Source organism: Sapajus apella, unplaced genomic scaffold, assembly GCF_009761245.1.
Source record: "Sapajus apella isolate SASKATOON/1434 unplaced genomic scaffold, GSC_monkey_1.0 scaffold170, whole genome shotgun sequence".
In the NCBI taxonomy this organism is placed as follows: domain Eukaryota; kingdom Metazoa; phylum Chordata; class Mammalia; order Primates; family Cebidae; genus Sapajus; species Sapajus apella.
In genome coordinates this window covers 1,616,512-1,633,511 of record NW_022437110.1, presented here as the reverse complement: position 1 = coordinate 1,633,511, position 17,000 = coordinate 1,616,512, and the positions used below count along the sequence as shown (strand labels likewise).

General features: G+C 62.4%; 1 protein-coding gene across 1 annotated transcript in view; it reads left to right on the top strand.

Annotated features, from left to right (window-relative positions):
* The first annotated feature begins 1,198 nt into the window (after positions 1-1,198).
* The window catches only part of ASPG (asparaginase), a 25,437-nt gene continuing 9,635 nt past the window's right edge, over positions 1,199-17,000 (top strand). The window contains exons 1-6 of the mRNA XM_032267578.1: positions 1,199-1,312; positions 8,158-8,266; positions 9,115-9,226; positions 10,917-11,042; positions 12,820-12,903; positions 13,637-13,763. Coding sequence (XP_032123469.1) covers positions 1,231-1,312; positions 8,158-8,266; positions 9,115-9,226; positions 10,917-11,042; positions 12,820-12,903; positions 13,637-13,763 — 640 coding nt within the window. The 5' untranslated portion in view covers positions 1,199-1,230. The remainder of the gene's footprint in view (positions 1,313-8,157; positions 8,267-9,114; positions 9,227-10,916; positions 11,043-12,819; positions 12,904-13,636; positions 13,764-17,000) is intronic.

The following is a 17,000-nucleotide window of genomic DNA, read 5'->3' as shown; positions in this document are numbered from 1 at the left end:
CTGAGGCAGGTGGATCACGAAGTCAAGAGATCGAGACTGTGGGAAGTAGAAACGTTCCTCTTCAAAGTTTCCTTTCTCGTTAAAGACTAGTTGTAAGTGTTAGAAATACTAGTTTGTTTTAAACACTTTGTTAAAGCTGTCTTGCTTTTAGTAGTTCTCCTTAATTAAGCTCTTTCCTACATAGTTGTTAGATGTGCTTACAGGCACGTGAGATGTTCTTTGTCCTTGTACTTTATCCAAGATACCCCTGCTGGACGTGCTCATGGGCGTGTCCCAGCTCACAGCCTGTGCTCCTTCTTTATCTAGACTTCCTTTTTGTTCTCCATGGCTTTTACCTGTTTAGAAAAGTTTTAAGTTATTAGCCAATCGGGTTTTAGTTTAGATTGTGAGGTCTAGGAGATCAGACAATGCAGTAAGGACCACCCCGAATACATGAAAGGTATACGTGTCTGCTTTCCTTTGTTCCTTGTGCTCTCCTAGGAGGATGGCTAACAGGAGCACCCTTTCTGCAGAAAGTAAAATTGCCTTGCTGAGAGATCCTTTGTCTCAGTGCTGACTTTTCTTTGCAACACGGAGCATCTGTTTCCAACAGAGGCCATCCTGGCCAACATGGTGAAACCCATCTCTATTAAAAATACAAAAATTAGCTGGGCCTGGTGGCAGGTGCCTGTAATCCCAGCTACTCCGGAGGTTGAGGCAGGAGGTTGCAGTGAGCCGAGACTGGGCCACTGCACTCCCACCTGGCAACAGAGCAGGACTCTGTCTCAAAAAAAAAAAAAAAAAAAAAAAAAAAATTAAAATACCTTTTTGATTTTTGGGAAAATATCCAAATAATGAGATATCTGTTGTTTAACTTTAGATTCAAAACTACGATGTTTGTTTAGGAGTATTGATTTCATTACATTTATTTTAATTATTTACTGGGGTGGTTTATGAAAACTGCTAAAGTTATTAAAGCTACAAAACCGCCGTTGCGGAGGGCAGACCTGACACTCCCGGTGCTGAGAGAAAGCCCGGGATGGGCAGGCGTCCCGTTGGCCCCGATCCCGCCGGGCCCGCCTCTCCCCGACCCCGGTCAGTTCCCGGGACCCGCCCCGCCCAGGTCCTGCCCCGCCGGCCCCGCCCTCCCAGGGTGCCCTCCGCGCCCCGGCCGCCTCCCCGCCGTCCCTGAGTCCCGCAGGCCCCGCGAACCCGCCGCACCCCCGTCCACACCCGCGGTCCCCGGGCGGCATGGCGCGCGCGGTGGGGCCCGAGCGGAGGCTGCTGGCCGTCTACACCGGCGGCACCATCGGCATGCGGAGCGAGCTGAGCGGTGAGTCCGACCCGGTGCCCCAGGCTGGGGCGGGAGCCTTGGGCCGTCCTGCACCCAGGGGGGCCGTGGGGGGGGGGTCAGATCCGCACCTGGATGGATGTGGCGGGGCTGGGGGTGCGGGCTGGGGTACCTCTCCTTCCGTCCGGCCTTTCCAGGGCCGCAGCCGTCCCGGCGTTTGGAGCCGCCACCTGGAGAGAGGAGGTCGCGGCCCGTCCTCGCGTGGCGGTGCTCTCGGCAGCGCCTTGCGACCCTGGGGCCAGGCCCCCTGTGCTGCCGCTGCGCCCCTCAGGGCCAGCGCCCTGGAGCCCTGCAATATGGGGCGGGAAGGCCCCAGGGCATCGCCTGCTTCCCCTGCCCCGGACACACAAGCCCGGAAGGCTTAGGAGGCTGCGAGGACCCCTCCCCAGCGACACCCGGCAGGCTGTCCCCATCCCCTGGGGTCCTGGTCCTGCAATAGTGCCTGGCACCTGCGGGGACCCACACGTTCACACCCAAGGTGGCCTCAGAGCCTGCGTCCTCTGCCCCGGCTTGGACCTGGTTGATCAGAGACCAGCGATTGCACCTGGGCTGAGTTCTGCCTGGGTGGGGTCAGTGCCTGGGACAGGCGCCGAGCAGAGCTCCAGGGGACTCCACACACTGCTGCCAGCCTGGGCTGGGCACAGGAAGGATGGTAGCTTGAGGAACCTGAGGCCACCAGGATGGGGAGAGGACGGTTGCACTGGAGCCCCCAGAATGCCCAGGCGCTCCCAGGAGGAGCCTGGGGCCCCCACACCGGGGCTGCTGTGATGTGGTGCGCTCCCTCCTCGGGGCCAGGACAGCCCCCTCCGCCCATGTCCAACCTCTTTGCAACCCTCCACCGTCCACTGGCTGCCTTTCCCTCAGGACCCCTTTCAACTCCTCCTCCCACTCCCTGCTGCCCCGGCTGGCCCCTCTCCCCACACCCCTGCTTGTGCCCACCACAGTTCTCACTGCTGAGGCAGCTGGGACCCTCTCTGGCTCTGCCAGAGCCCCAGGGCCTCCCCTGGCAGGACCAGAACATTCTCTTGTCCCTTCCCAGCCTGCCAACCACTTCCCCGCCCCTCCTTTCCCTATCCATTCTCACGACCTGTTCCCTGGCAGCTGCCCCTCCCGGCCACTCCTTCATGCTGAAGTGGCCGCTCAGAAGCCGCCAGTACCCTCTCAGTGCTCTCAGATTCCACCCGCCGCACTATGGCCGGTGCAGACCCCTGGGGAGGCCCACTCTGTGCCCAGCCCAGGAGACAAAGCCCAGCGGGGCTCGCCTACGAGGGGCACAGGCACCAGGAACGTGGCTGTCCGGCTACCGGGAGCCTCTTCTGCCCTCTCCCTCTGCCTGTGACTGGGACAAAGTCCTTCACAGCTTGGCAAATGCTCCTGTGTGACACTCCACTGACAGAGTGACACGGTTCCTGTGCTTGGCCCTCATAAGTCAGTGACAGAGGCTGCCATCAAAGGGTTGGCATGCATTAAGGAGCTAGTCCCGGGGGCGGGATTTGCCAGGGCCCAGCGTGTGGGTGGCGTGGAGTTTTGGGGTGGCCCAGGGAGGGCTTCTCTGAGGACACAAGGCCTGCAGGACAAAGGTGGGAGAGGGCCAGGAGAGAGCAGGGGAGCCCAGCGGGCTGGAGCCGGCCAGAGCTGCCCCCAGGAGGGGACCAGATCCTTGGACTCCGGGCCTCGTCTGACACCCTGACACTACCCCACCAGGCTTGGTGTGTGGCCAACTGCAGTTTCGTTGAGCTCAACACAAAGGTCCTGAGTGGCTGGAGCTGCAGGGACAGGCGGACTCTGACTGCAACCCCCCACACCCGTTGTGCCGGAGCAGCCTGTGGGCATGCTCACATGTGTGCAATGTGTTTCTGCCTGTGAGGTCCCGTGTCTGGGTGGGGAACGAGAGGCTTCGATGTTGGAAACTGGGTGTGGGTGCCAGTCTTCAGGCCTGACGCAGCCTCCTGAGAGCCCTCGGTGCTCCGTGCACTGGGTCGCCAGGCTCCGGACAGAGGAGGAGGCCAGCAGGCCCTGGCCTGTGTTCAGTGCCGGTCCTCGTGTGGTTCCGAGGTCACTCCCAGCAGTTGCTAGCTGACCCATGTGGGGCGTCCGCTTCCAGGAACCTGCAGGAACGGGCCCCTCCGGAGCTCTCGTGAGCTCCGAGTAGCCAGCCTGTCCCAGCCAGCGAGGGCTCGCGTCAAGAACCCCTGTGGAGGCGAGGGTGTCTTATCACAGGAGGAGGCAGCATCTCCTGGCTCCACACTGCGGGCTTCCGGGAGGAAGCTGCTGTCAGCCCCAGGCCCTCCTGTGCCCCCATGGCTGGCATCCTCACTGCTCACCCTCTCCACTTCAGAAAGGCTTCTAGGGAGCACATGGGTTCAGCCCAGAGGATGAAGGGGGAAGAGACAGGAGATCTGGTCTCCACTGTCTCCCTGATGAGGGGGCCACCCACAGCCATGGAGCAGCGGGGGAAGCCAGGGGCCGGGGCTGTGGGAGACCAGGGGCCCTCCGGCCAGCTTTGCTGTGTGACGGCAGCCAGGCGTCCTTCTGGGATGTGCAGAGCCTCATGGTGTGGGAAGTGATGAGGCTTCCAGGAGGGAGGGCAGCACTCACAGGCCAGGGAGGGAGCCAGGCCCCTCCACGCCCCCGTGAATGCTGAGGTCCAGCCCCGCCAGACGTCAGTGATTTATTCCCTCCGCACTGCTGACATGGGCTCTGGCCTTCCCGGGGAGGTGCGAGGGGAGTGCTGGGTTTGCCACAGTAAAGCTGCTTGGTTGCTGTTGGAATGGCTTCTGCGCCTGCTGGTCAGCAGTGGCCTGTGGGTGGAATGCTGCACACCTGGGGTCCTGCCAGAGTTCAGGGAGGGCAGAGGCGATGCCAGCGGGCACAGCCCTAGACCCACCCCTTCTCTGAGTTCATCAGTGGTTTCACAGGTCAAAGGGCATAGTGAATCCAAAAAGAGCTGATAACCCCAAGCCGAGGCTGGCATTAGTGGCCACGTTCTGCACAGCTGAGACTTTTGAAGGCTTCCTGTGCAAGCTGGAAGCCCCACCTGCTTGCCAGCCTGCCCGAGTCCCTCCTGAGCCTGGCTCCTGGCAGGCACAGCAGGGAGGGCAGAGCTTTGGGGCCAGGCAGCTAAGAGTAGCTCCCTGCCCACTGGCCACAAGGGTACCAGCAGCCGATGGACTGACGCCCGTGGCTTCTCGGTCACTGCAGTGGCCTCTGTGCTCTTGGCCTGGCCCTCCTTCCCGAATGGGTGCTACATGTTCACAGGCTCTATGCCTAAGCTTGGCTTCACGGCACCCACTGTCCTAGTCAGCAAAGCCTCCCTTCCAGGTGCTTGGCTGAGGGCCTAGGAGTTTCCAGGTCACCAGTGAACTAAAGCACCTGCCTGGCTGGGCTGGGGAAGAGGTCCCAGGCAGGGGCCAGACGGTTCAGGTTCTGGGCTCTTGAAGCTTTTGGAGGGTCCTCATTGAGAAAGTAATACAAGTTACAAAATCAGAGTTAGATGTGAGAGCCGGTGTTTGTTTAAAACAATAAAAGAAATTGCCCTGGCTGACCAGGCACGATGGCTCACTCCTGTAATCCCAGCACTTTGGGAGGCCGAGGTGGGCGGGTCACCTGAGGTCAGGAGTTCTAGACCAGCCATGGACAACATGGTGAAACACTGTCTCTACTAAAAATACAAAAAAAAAAAAAAAAAAAAAAATAGCCAGATGTGGTGGCGGGCACCTGTGGTCCCAGCTACTGGGGAGGCTGAGGCAGGAGAATTGCTTTGAACCTGGGAGGCGGAGGTTGCAGTGAGCCGAGATAGTGCCACTGCACTCAAGCCTAGGTGACAGAGCGAGAACCTGTCTCAAACAAACAAAACAAATTGGTGCCCTACACACCTGCTGGAATGCCCGTTGACGCTCACAACTGACTGCTGGGGGAGGGATCGGAGCCCCAGCCTCGGAACGTGGCTTGGCAAGAAAAATTTACTGGCGACAGTATAGGTTTGAATTTGGCCGGGCACGGTGGCTCATACCTGTAATTCCAACAATTTGGGAAGCCAAGGTGGGCAGATCACTTTAGGTCAGGAGTTTGAGACCAGCCTGGCCAACAGGGTGAAACCTTGTCCCTACTAAAAATACAAAATTAGCCAGGTGTGGTGGCTCATGCCTATAATCCCAGCTACTTGGGAGGCTGAGGCAGAACCGAGAATTGCTTGAGCCCTGGGGTTGGAGGCAACAGAGTGAGACTATCTCAAAAACAAAAAAAGGGAAAAAAAGAAATTGCCCAGAGCTCCTGGGATCAAATGATCGTCCTGCGTCAGCCTCCCAGAATTCTGGGATTACAGGCACGAGCCAAAACAACCCCTGCAAAAGCTCATGTGTAGAGTTTTGCTCAGAGAGAAGAGGACGCTGAGGGAGTTTAGTCTTTCTTTGGCCAATTTCCCTCCCCTGGCAGGGAAAGCAGGGCCCACGTCCTCCTCCGGCCTGGCCACGTCACCACTCTGCAGTGTTCCTGGAAGTTCCCGGAAGCCACTGCCCCACGAGCCACCTTGCACAACGTGAGCGTGGCCAAGACCAGACCACATGTGCCCTCTCCACCTTCCCACAAGCAGGTCCATAGACTTCCACAGACACCGCACCTTCACCTGCCAGAGGATGGAGAGTGACATTTCGTTTCCTGCGGCCACTGTGCCGGCGGTTGAGCACCGCCGGAGTTCATTCTTGGTTCTGGAGGCCGGGGACTGAGAGGGGTTTTCCCAGGCTGAGCCAAGGTGCCACAGGGCTCCAATCCCTCTCGAGGCTCTGTGGGAGGAACCACCCTGCCACCTCTGCTGAGTGGTGGCTGCCGCACTCCTTGGCTTGTGGCTGCATCCCTGTAGTCATCCAGACCAGCATCTCTAAGGGCCGCTCTGCCCCACTGTCACACGGCCTTCTCCTCTGTGTGGCCCGCCTGCCAGTGCCTTGTGGCCTCCCTCCTGTAAGGAAACGTGAGAGGCATTTAGGTCCCACCCGGACAGTCCAGGGCCAACTGCCGCCTCACGGCCCCCAACATCGTCACATCCACAAAGACACTTCCATATGAGTTGACACCACAGGTGCAGAGGATTGGGACGTGGACATCTTTTTTATTTTTATGTATTTATTTAATTTTTTTGAGACAGAGTCTCACTCTGTCACCCAGGCTGGAGTGCGGTGGTGTGTTCTTGGCTCACTGCAGCCTCCGCCTGCCAGGTTCAAGCGATTCTCCCGCCTCAGCCTCCCGAGTACTTGGGATAGAGGCGCCCGCCGCCACACCCAGCTACTTTTTGTGTTTTTCGTAAAGACAGTTTCAACATGTTGGCCAGGCTGGTCTTGAATTCCTGACCTCAAGCAATCTGCCCACCTCGGCCTCCCAAAGTGCTGGGATTCCAGGCGCGAGGCACTGTGCCCGGCTCTGGGATGTGGACGTCTTCTGGGGTCTTTTTCCAGCCCACCACACAGGAGACGGGGACACCTGGACGCATGTGGGGTGGGTGCTGAGCCCCCGGATGCCTGGGCTCTGAGGTTGGGCCCTTGGGGTTCACCAGGCGGCGAGCCCAGGCCTATGTTTCGGCAGCCCGTGTCCCGGCTGTGCACTTGGCGCCTCAGAGGGTGGACAGGCAGACAGACACACGTGGGCTCCCCCGTCCACTGGCTGAGCCTGCTGGCGGGGACGATTTTGTCAACAGCTGCACCTCAGCTGACCTGCATCATCCACTCCTCTGGAAATGTCCCGGGGGGCCCATGGGGCTATCGTGCAAGGCCAGGGGAGACCATGGGTGCCGCAAACCTCCACAGGGCCAATGGGCTGGTGTTCTGGGGCCAGCAACTTAGCAGTTGGAGATGTGGGGACCCGGCTGAGCCCAGCGGTGGAGGGGAACAGCGGGGAGGGGCACAGCTGGAGCGATATTAGAGGGGGCCGCTTTAACACCCAATTTTGGGGTTAATTTGTGAACCAGTGGCAGGAGATGGCTATGGTTGCAGAGGGCGGGGGGGGAAAGCAGGTGCCCCTGGCTGGGGCTGCCGGACAGGGTGGGGCGTTGCTGGTGGGGGGGGGAAGGGGGGGCCAGGGGGGGGGCTTGGGGGCTGGCTGGAGGCCCTGGTGGGGTGGCTGAGGGCTCAGGGCTTTGTACTGAGCGGCTGGCCCAAGGGAGTGAGTGGTGTGGCCGGGTGTCCATTTAGGGGACAGAACTGAGACGCAGAGGCTGCGGGAAGGTGGCACAGCTGCCGGGGTGGGGCCAACCTGTCTGTGCACTTGCTGTACGCTAGCCCCTCCAGGTCTGGGATCTGGGGGAGGGGCCTGGGCTGGACCCAGGGGAGTCACACACAGCCCGTGCCCTCTGGGAGCTTGAGGGCCAGTGAGGGAGCACGTGGGAGCAGTACTACAGCCTGGGCATCTGGGAGGGCTTCCTGGTGGCGGTGCCCTAATCTGGGCCTTGAGGCACCTTCTGTGTGAGAAGTGGGGATGATCCCGCAGCACATCCACAGTGAGGTCAAGGCCGAGCCCCAGGGGTCTTTATGGGGAGTGCAGACTGAGCATTTGGAGAAGGGGTGGGGGCAGGGGCAGGGCCTGGGTGGAGCCACTGGAGACCTGGGCAGAGCTCCTGGGGCTGTCCGGGTGCAAAATGAGGAATGACCCTGGGCTCCAAGGCTTCTAAACAGGGGTTAGCGGCCCCCACTCTGGGTCCCAGGGCAGGCGTGGCCCTTCCTCCCAGTCTCTGACTTTCATGAGGCTGGAGCCCCATTCCATAAGCTCCAGTCCCGCCCCTCAGTGAGGAGGCCATGGCTGCCAGCCCCTGACCCCACTCTGCACCTGGACTCTGCCTGCAGTGCTCGTGCCTGGGACGGGCCTGGCTGCCACCCTGAGGACGCTGCCCATGTTCCATGATGAGGAGCACGCCCGAGCCCTTGGCCTCCCTGAGGACACCCTGGTGCTGCCGTGAGTGTGGGTTCCTCCCAGGCCCGGGCAGGGGATGGCTGCTGGGGGGCGCTGGCCAGGCCCACGTGAGCCATTTGCTCACCCCCATCTCCGACAGCCCCGCATCTTAGGGGGCTTTTAGGACTGACCAGCAGCCGCCTTCCACCAGCGCCTGAGCCTCGAAGAGCTCTGGGAGGAGGGCAGGGCCTGTGGGTGCCCCTGTGCCTGGTCCCAACACCCCCAGCCAGGCTGGCTCGGCAAGTGTGATAGGGGTGTCCCTGTCTAGGGACCCTGTATCTCAGGAGCCGGCTGTCCCAGGCAGCCTTGCCCTCAGCAGGGAGGTCCCTCCATTTCTCAGCTCTGGGCCTAGCTCCCTGAACTGATCCACACACAAGCTGGGGTGAACTGGCAGTCGCCCTCGTGCCAACGCAGGCCAGCTTCCTCCAAGCATCCTCTCCTGCCTGGGCGGGGGCTGGTCCCAGCTGCCTCTCCGAGTGTCGGAAGAGGACTGCTGGGAGCACCCTATCCTGGCCCAAGTCCTCGCCCCTGTGGGGCGCTCCAGGTGGGAGGGGGGCGCCAGGTGGGAGGGGGGCGCCAGGTGGGAGGGGGGCTCCAGGGGGTGGGGGGTGCCAGGTGTGGGGGCTCTAGGTGTGAGGGGGGCTCCAGGTGGGGAAGGGCTCCAGGTGGTGGGGCTCCAGCTGGGAGGGTGGGCTGGGCCCTGTAGCTGCGATGCTGAGAACTTGCTGTGTGCAGAGCCCTTGGTGTAGAGGCCCCAGCTAGCCAGAGGGGACAGAGCGGTCGGGGGATTTAGAGCAGGAGGAGGTGCAGAGCTGGAGCCTGCTGATCCTCCTACTGCTCCCGTCCCACAGCCCGGCCAGCCCCAACCAGAGGATCCTCTACACCGTGCTGGAGTGCCAGCCCCTCTTCGACTCCAGTGACATGACCATCGCTGAGTGGGTTCGCGTTGCCCAGACCATCGAGGTAGTGGGGCTGGGGAGTGCTGGGTGGGGCTCTGCGGTGTGGGCGGGTCTGTGGAGAGTGGGTGAGGCTGTGGGATGTGGGCGGGGCTGTGGAGTGGGTGTGGCTGTGTTGTGCGGGTGGGGTGGTGTTGTGGGTGGGGCTGTGGCGTGTGGGTGGGGCTGCGGGTATGGGCGGGGCTGGTGGATGGGCAGTGGCCTGCAGAAACACTCTGGGACAAGTGAGGAGCTGGAGGGTCTGGGGTGGAGTCGGCGTGCCCAGCCTGGGATCTGGGAGCATCTGGAAATGGCAGCTTCAGGAAAGGGCAGGGTCCACGTGTCAGAGCTGGGGGCAAGGCTCTGAGGCCCTCTCCCCCATGCAAGCTGTGGATGGGCGTATAGAGCAACTTCCAGGCGACACAGTGGGAACAGCTGCCTTAGCCTGTCCCTGTTAGTACCTGGGGTGTGGTGTGCGATGCTACCTCTAGGGCAGACAAGCTCCTGGCACCTGGCTGGTGACCTGCTCACTGCCCTCCGTCTGTCCCCTCCCCAGCTGGGGCCTTGGTGGGTTTAGGACCACAGCAGTCTTGTGGTTTATAGCGACGCGTGTGCTCACCCTGCAGGCAGAACTGCTTCCTCCCCCGCAGGCAGAACCGCCCCCCATCAGCTTCCCTCCTCCATTCTCTGCCATCGTAGGACGCTGCCGTGTTACCTGAGCTGCCTCCACTGGGTGGGAGCCTCCTGTCCCTCCAGTCCCAATTCACCTGCTTCCCTTACAAACCCGCTGCTCCCCTGAGTGGGAACATCTGGGCTCCCCCTGCCCAGCAGTGGGGTAGGGGGCAGCACCACCCAGGACAGGCTGCTCCATTTGTGGCTGGCAGCCCCCACAGGCCAGGCCTGACTGCATTTGAGGCCCACCGAGGGTGCCCTGCCATCCTTGCTGCAGGGACGGGCCCTGCCCAGCCTCACAAAGGCCTCAGTGCAGGCGGCGCAGCCTGCCGTCTTTCCATGAGTGGCCAGCAGAGGGTGCCCTTCCCCTTCTCCACCGCAGCGCCTCTGCAGTTCCCAGGCCTACCAAGCTTGGTCTTTTAATGGCCCACTGGAGGCCCAGGCTTGGTATGGGGCTCTGGGCTCTTGGAACGGTGCCCTGGCAGCCACTGCCTGGGCTAGCCACCCTCCGGGGGGTGGTGCCACAGGACGTCCCTTCCTGGCCAGCCTCACTGCTGCCCTTCAGTGTCCTGCCCACCTGCCCACGTCCAGATTCAGGCAACCTGCTGGATAACCTGCTGCCTCCTGGCCATGGCGGTGACTTGACCCTGCAGGGGTCCCTGTTCCTACCGTCGTGTCCTTGCCTGACCTGTGCTCTGGGCTGCGCGGCTCATGTACCTCCACAGCCCCGTGCTGCCATCGACAGGCGCTCCCACCCTTGAGGAATGCGCAGAGGCCCCTCGAAGGGACCCATTCTTTCATGCTTTGAGGGGAGCCCCAACGTGGTGGGCGCACCTGAGTGGCACAGAAGCCTCGGGGCAGGGAGAGTGTGGGGGTCCGAGGACCCCGCGCCAGGGGCTCACCTTCCAGAGAGGGCCTTCTGGGCCGGCGTGCCATGCGCACCTCCCCCCGTCCCCCCTCCGCCTCTGGGCCCTCTCCCGCTGCTGCACCCTCGCCCACACCCACTCCCTGAGGGGCCAGCCTGCCTGAGCTCACCCCTTCTGCAGAGGCACTATGAGCAGTACCACGGCTTCGTGGTCATCCACGGCACGGACACCATGGCCTTCGCCGCCTCCGTGCTGTCTTTCATGCTGGAGAACCTGCAGAAGACTGTCATCCTCACCGGGGCCCAGGTAACCCCAGGGGCCCAGGGCTCCTAGGAATCGGGGCTTCCTGAGGCCACAGGGCAGGTTGGCGCTGCGGGACCCTGAGCTTCCTGCTCAGCCCAGCAGCTCCTGAGGTCGCTGTTGCAGCGCCGGTGCTGGGGCTCTCGGCTGCTCAGGTCTCACCCAGATGCCGGCGCCACCTGCCCCAGGGGTGGAGTTCTCTGGGAGCTGTGAGGTCCCAGAGCACCCAGAGCCAGGCCTACCTCCACCCTGGGGGCACCAGGCATCCCTTCCTCTCCTCGAAGCTGCTGCCCACCTCAACGTCCATGCAGCAGGATGGCCAAACACAGAGGAGCCGTGGCCCCTCTCTCTGCCCTCTTTGGTCACCCTGCCTTGGTCCCGCTCTTTTCTCCGCCCACTGTGGTTCCAGGCAATGCCATCCTGGGGCCCCTGGCACACGATTTTCCCGCCTCTCTCACCCTCACCCTGCACAAATCCCACAAGCCATGGCCAGTGGCATAGTGTTCTGTAAACTGGATTTGTGGGGAGGGGGCAGGGAGGTCTACTGGGAGCTGACTGGGGTCCCTGCTGCCTGTGGGTGGCAAGGGGCACCTGGGCCCTCTGGGATCCTTTCCCACAGCTGAGGCCAAGATCTGTGGGGAACCAGTACCCATGTCCCTTTGAGCTTGGTGGCAGCTCCAGAAAGCTCCATGGAGGCCCTCCTAGGAGGTCGGCCAGGTGCATCGGGGGAGGTGGCTCAGTCACCCCCTTTCTGCTTGCCCAGCGACGTCTCCCTCTTCCCTCCAGGGTCTCCTGGGGCCAGCTGCTCGCACCTGTTAGCGTTGGAGCAGTGCCTCCTGCCCCGGAGCCCACGAAGGAGGGACAGGGCTCAGGTTGCTTCTCCTCTTCCCAGACCTTCCCTAGCCCCGGGAGAGCGGAACATCCCCTGGGCCTTTCCATGGGGACCAAGGGCACATTGGCCCCAGGAACATTCACACACTTGTTTTCCTAACCCTGATGTTGGCCTGTGTTGGGGAAACTGAGGCTCATAGGCCAGGGGCTCACCCACAGCCATGAACTACATGAGAGCTGAGCCAGGGAGGACCCAGGGCCCAGGACTGCCACCCCCGGCCAGGGCTCTCTCCCTCCAGAGGCCCTGCACTGCCCACTGCGCGGCCACCTCCCCCTGAGGACCCATGAAGAGACACGCTCCCTCCCCCCCTCAGGCAGTCCTGCCCACCTGTGCCCTCCTGGGATGCGCTCCTTAGTCAACCACAAGGCACGCTTGCCCGTGCCAGACACAGGCAGCTGTGGGAGGGGCACTGTGCCTGGCACCCCCGGCAGTTCCTCCCCATCCCAGCCCACCCACCCCTCACCCTATCACCCTCCACTCGGCCCACAGTTCTGCTGGGATAGTGAGGGATCTGTCCCGAGGGACAGGTAGCCGGGCTGGGCCGCTGGGGTGGGAGGCCTGTGATGCGTTCTCCAGTATGGGGACCTGCTGGCCCTTGCTGACAGCACTGGGCACTGGGACCTGTAGAGGGAGCTGGTAGGTGGGTTGAGGCCCTGGGTGCAGGCTGCCATCGTCCTCAGGGACAGCTGTGGCTGGCGACCTTGGAGACGGGCTTACTGCCCGGCTGCGTTGAGCGCCCCGTCCCCAGTACTCCCATCCCCAGGCTGCACCGAAGTCCAAGCCTGTCCTTCTCTCCCCAACGCCCTGCCCGGGGCTCCTGGGCTGGGCCTGGGCGTCTTCCTGGAGAGAAGAGCTGGGCATCCCGGGCTTCCTCCCCGGCCTCTCCCCCAGGTGCCCATCCACGCCCTGTGGAGCGATGGCCGTGAGAACCTGCTGGGCGCACTGCTCATGGCTGGCCAGTATGTGATTCCAGAGGTACCCGCCCTGGTGCATGTGGAGGCGGGGCAGGGGCGGGTTCCGGAGAACAGCCGGGAAACAAAGTCCCCCAGCCCTTCCCCAGACGCCACTGCCAAGAGCTGGGTGCACTGTCTTCTAGGTCTGATATCAGGGATATTTACGTTAGAGATATGTATGTAAGTTTCCAGAAAATTAGGCAGCCAGCATGGCTTTGAAGGGCACCATTTTCCCTCTTGCATGCCTTTCCCTGTTCCGTGTGGTGTCCCAGGAAGACGTGTACGGAGATCTCCCCACCCTGGGGCGGGGGCTTTACCCAAGGCCCTTGAGCAGCTTGACCAGAGCCCGACACCGAGCATGGGTCTGGGGGACTCCCATTTGCCATGGGCGGGGCCTCCAGATTAGCCGTGCCCGCTGCACTTTTGGGACGAGGTCCTGGGCTCCCTAAGGAGCAGGGGTGAGGGCAGTGGGCAGGCGGGAAGGGAGGGAAGGACGGTGCCCCACCTGCCGCCCAGCCACTGCACACCCCAGGCCCCTGCAGGCTCCGGTTGGCCCGGGGCTAGGTGGCAGGGCAGGGAAGGGCCTCAGGCGGGCAGTGCCTGCTCCCAGGAGGGTCTCTGCCTGCGATGGATGGGGTTACAGTCCCGCCTCCCCCTGGGTCTGAGCACCCCGTTGATGGCAGGGAGGAAGCTGAGGGCGGGGGGCTGGGGACAGGCTGATGGTCTCTCTGAGCACCGTGGCTCCCGTCCCGCAGGTCTGCCTCTTCTTCCAGAATCAGCTGTTTCGGGGCAACCGGACAACCAAGGTGGACGCTCGGAGGTTTGCGGCCTTCTGCTCCCCGAACCTGCCACCTCTGGCCACCGTGGGTGCTGATGTCACAAGTAAGCCCAGAGAGAGCAGGGCCAGGTGCCTGCCCAGGGCCGGTGCCAGGGAAGGGCTGCTGCAGGGAGCTGGTGGCTGCGACTCGGCAGAATTAAAGGGCACCGTGCCTGGCTAGAACTTGGCCTGCCTTGGTTCTGCCCTGGCCTGTGGACAAGCACCCAGCATCTGGTTCTCAAGACAAGCTGTGCGTCAGATCTGGCTCCGTGGCAGACTTGCGTGTTGCCCCCGGGCCCCTCAGCAGGACAGGACAGAGGAAAATGTCTGGTTCTACAGGCGAGAAACTGAGGCAGAGAGAGGCAGGCTCCCACAGGGAGGCTCCGACGCAGGCCTGTGGGCTGACTCCTGTCCCGGCTCTCACCCGGTGCCTTCTTCCTGCTGCTGGCTCCGGCACCTTCTAGGGAGTGTGAGGCCAGTACACATCAGCGTGTCAGACGCGTCACAGCGCTGGGTTCAGGGGCCTAGGCCAGGGCCCACTTGTTCACTGAGGGCCGGGGCAGCCCACAAGGCTTCTTGGAGGAGGTGGCTTGTGAGCTGGTGCTGGTGGGGTGCTTGCTTACTTGCCCATGCTGGATGAAGGTATGTGGCCCCTCCAGCCCAGGGGAAAGGAGCAGCTGGAGGTGTGGGCGGCTGCGCTGTGGTCCTGGCTCCCCCAGGGTGCCTGACTCACACCTTATCTGGGGCCCAGAGTGAAGTTTCTGCTGGTGGGTGGACCCCGCCCATAGGGCACAGAGGCCCATGCTCTGGGTTCCAGGGACTCTGCCAGCACTGGTGCCAAGCCTGGGCAGCCTGCGAGGCTCAAGTCACACCGGCCTCAGGCCCGGGGTGGTGGAGCAGCTCCTGGGCACAGCATGAAGGCTGGGCTGGACGGGAGGCTGCCCCAGCCCCAGCCCCCACCGCCCAGAGTATTTCCCACATGCAGGTGGGTGTGGGAACCTGATGCCAGGCTGCCGGGCTGGTTCCGGCACCTGGTGTTGAGAAAGCCCAGGCTTTGCCCAGGGCGTAGCTGCTGAGGCCTTTGGGGAGAGGTGTGGCTTGGCAATGTGCACCCCCACTCTCCCTGAGCCAGCTGGGGCCGGGGTGCTGGCTGCCAGCACCCTGTCAAAGGCTTGTCCTGGGCTTTTTACCTATTGTCTGGGAAGGGAGGGCTGGCTGGTCCCGGCGTCACGGGCGGGTTTGGTGCTCCTGGCCGCAGTCAGCTTGGTGCCACGGGGTGGGGGCATGCGTGGGAGGCTTCGGGAAGCCCTGCTGGCCCTGTCCTTTCCCTGTGTCTGAGGAGACCACACTGTCACCCCCGACCACACCCTGTATCCTTACCCTTCTGTGCTGAGCCCTGGCCCTGGCCCACCCTGCTGGGGCCCTTGGAGCAGAGGAGAGTGGAGAAGGGAGCATTGCTGTGTGGTCAGGCCAGGCCTATCACTCACCAGCTGTGGTCACCCCAGTGCAGAGCCCCAGAGCCCTCCTTGTGCACTGGGAGAAGCCCCCTCCCTCCCAGACATGTCCCAGCCGCCCCAGCTGTGCCACCTCCAGCTCTGAGGCCCCAGACTATACCCTTTGGCTCTGGCACTAAAAGTTCCCTGTGAAACAGGGCCATGCCCCTCCTGGAGGCACACGGGCCGAGCCAGCAGGCCTTGCCTGGCCATAGGGCCACCAGCCCTCCTCTCTGCCCCTGGGCATGGGGCAGTCAGTCCCTTGACCTCCAGGAGGCCTGAGTGGCAAGGACCGGGGCCGCAGGGGTGGCCTCCACAGGCTCTCAGGAGGTGAGGATGCGTGCAGGGTGGGCGCGGCCCTCTTTGTCCCCACGTAGGCCCTCTTTGTCCCCGTAGGCCCTCTGTAGCCACAGCGCTTTATTGACGGCAGCAGGGCCTCTCTTCCCCGCTACGGATGCCTCATCTGCTGAGACGCGCGCCCTTGGTTAAAGGACGTCTTGCCACTTTCGTGCGGGTCTGTGGTTGATGCCATGGCCTCTGGTGGGGTTGGGAGGCTCACGGCCGGGTCTCTGCTCCCACCCATCCACAGCACCCCACATCTCCCCCCTTCTACTCCACCATGCCAGGAAAGTCCTTTTATCTCATGCAAGCTGCTCTGGCAGAAGGGCTGGAGATGTGGGTGGGCATCCACCTGTGGGCGGGGGAAGAGTCCTGTGCGGGGATCCTGCTGCCCAGGTTCCTGTGCCGGCACTGTGCCGGGCACTCCAGGTGCCCAGGCCCTTCCCCACCCCAGGTCTCGTTTCTCTGGGCTGGGCTCTCAGGCCTCCAGGATGCTGACTGCCCTGGGCAGGCTCTGACGCCCCTCAGTGCGGTGGGAGTCCTGGTGTCCAGCCCTGCTCAGAGGGAGGTTTCTGTGAGTGTGCGTAGCGGCTGAGGGAACGAGCCCTGTCTTCCCCACTGGCCTCTGAGGGGTTGGGGGCTGGGCTTGTGGCATCTGCCCCCCACCCCAACCCACAGTGGAGTGGGAAGGTCGGGAGAGCCCTGGGGGTCAAGTGCTGCCAGAGCGGCGGCCTTCAGCTCAAGGACAGGCGGGCCCTCGGGGAGCTCCTCTGCATCGCCGGCCGGGTTTGAGGGGCACTGGCCCCATGTATCCACCGCTCTCCCCTTTCCCTGGGCCCTGCACCACTGCCAACACCTGCCCTGGGCCTGGGGAGGAGGTGATGGGCGCACATTAGGATTTTGGGGAGAATCAGATGGAGGCCTTCTCTTCCCAGAGGTGAGGGGTCCGAAAGACCATTCATTCACTCACTTATCCACTCACTCATCCACTCCCTCATCCACTCACTGACTTATCCACTGACTCATCCATTCCCTCATCCACTCACTCATCCACTAACTCACCCACTCACTCCCTCATCCACTCCCTCATCCACTCACTCATCCACTCACTGACTTATCCACTGACTCATCCACTCACTCATTTATCCACTCCCTCATCTACTCCCTCATCCACTCACTCATCCACTCACTCATCCACTCACTCATCCACTCACTCCTTCACCCACTCCCTCATCCACTCCCTCATCCACTCCCTCATCCACTCCCTCATCCACTCACTCATCCACTCACTTATCCACTCCCTCATCCACTCCCTCATCCCCTCCCTCCCTCATCCACTCCCTCATCCACACCCTCACTCATCCACTCCCTCATCCACTCCCTCATCCACTCACTCCCTCATCCACTCCCTCACTCATCCACTCACTCATCCATTCCCTCACCCACTCCCTCATCCACTCCCTCATCCAC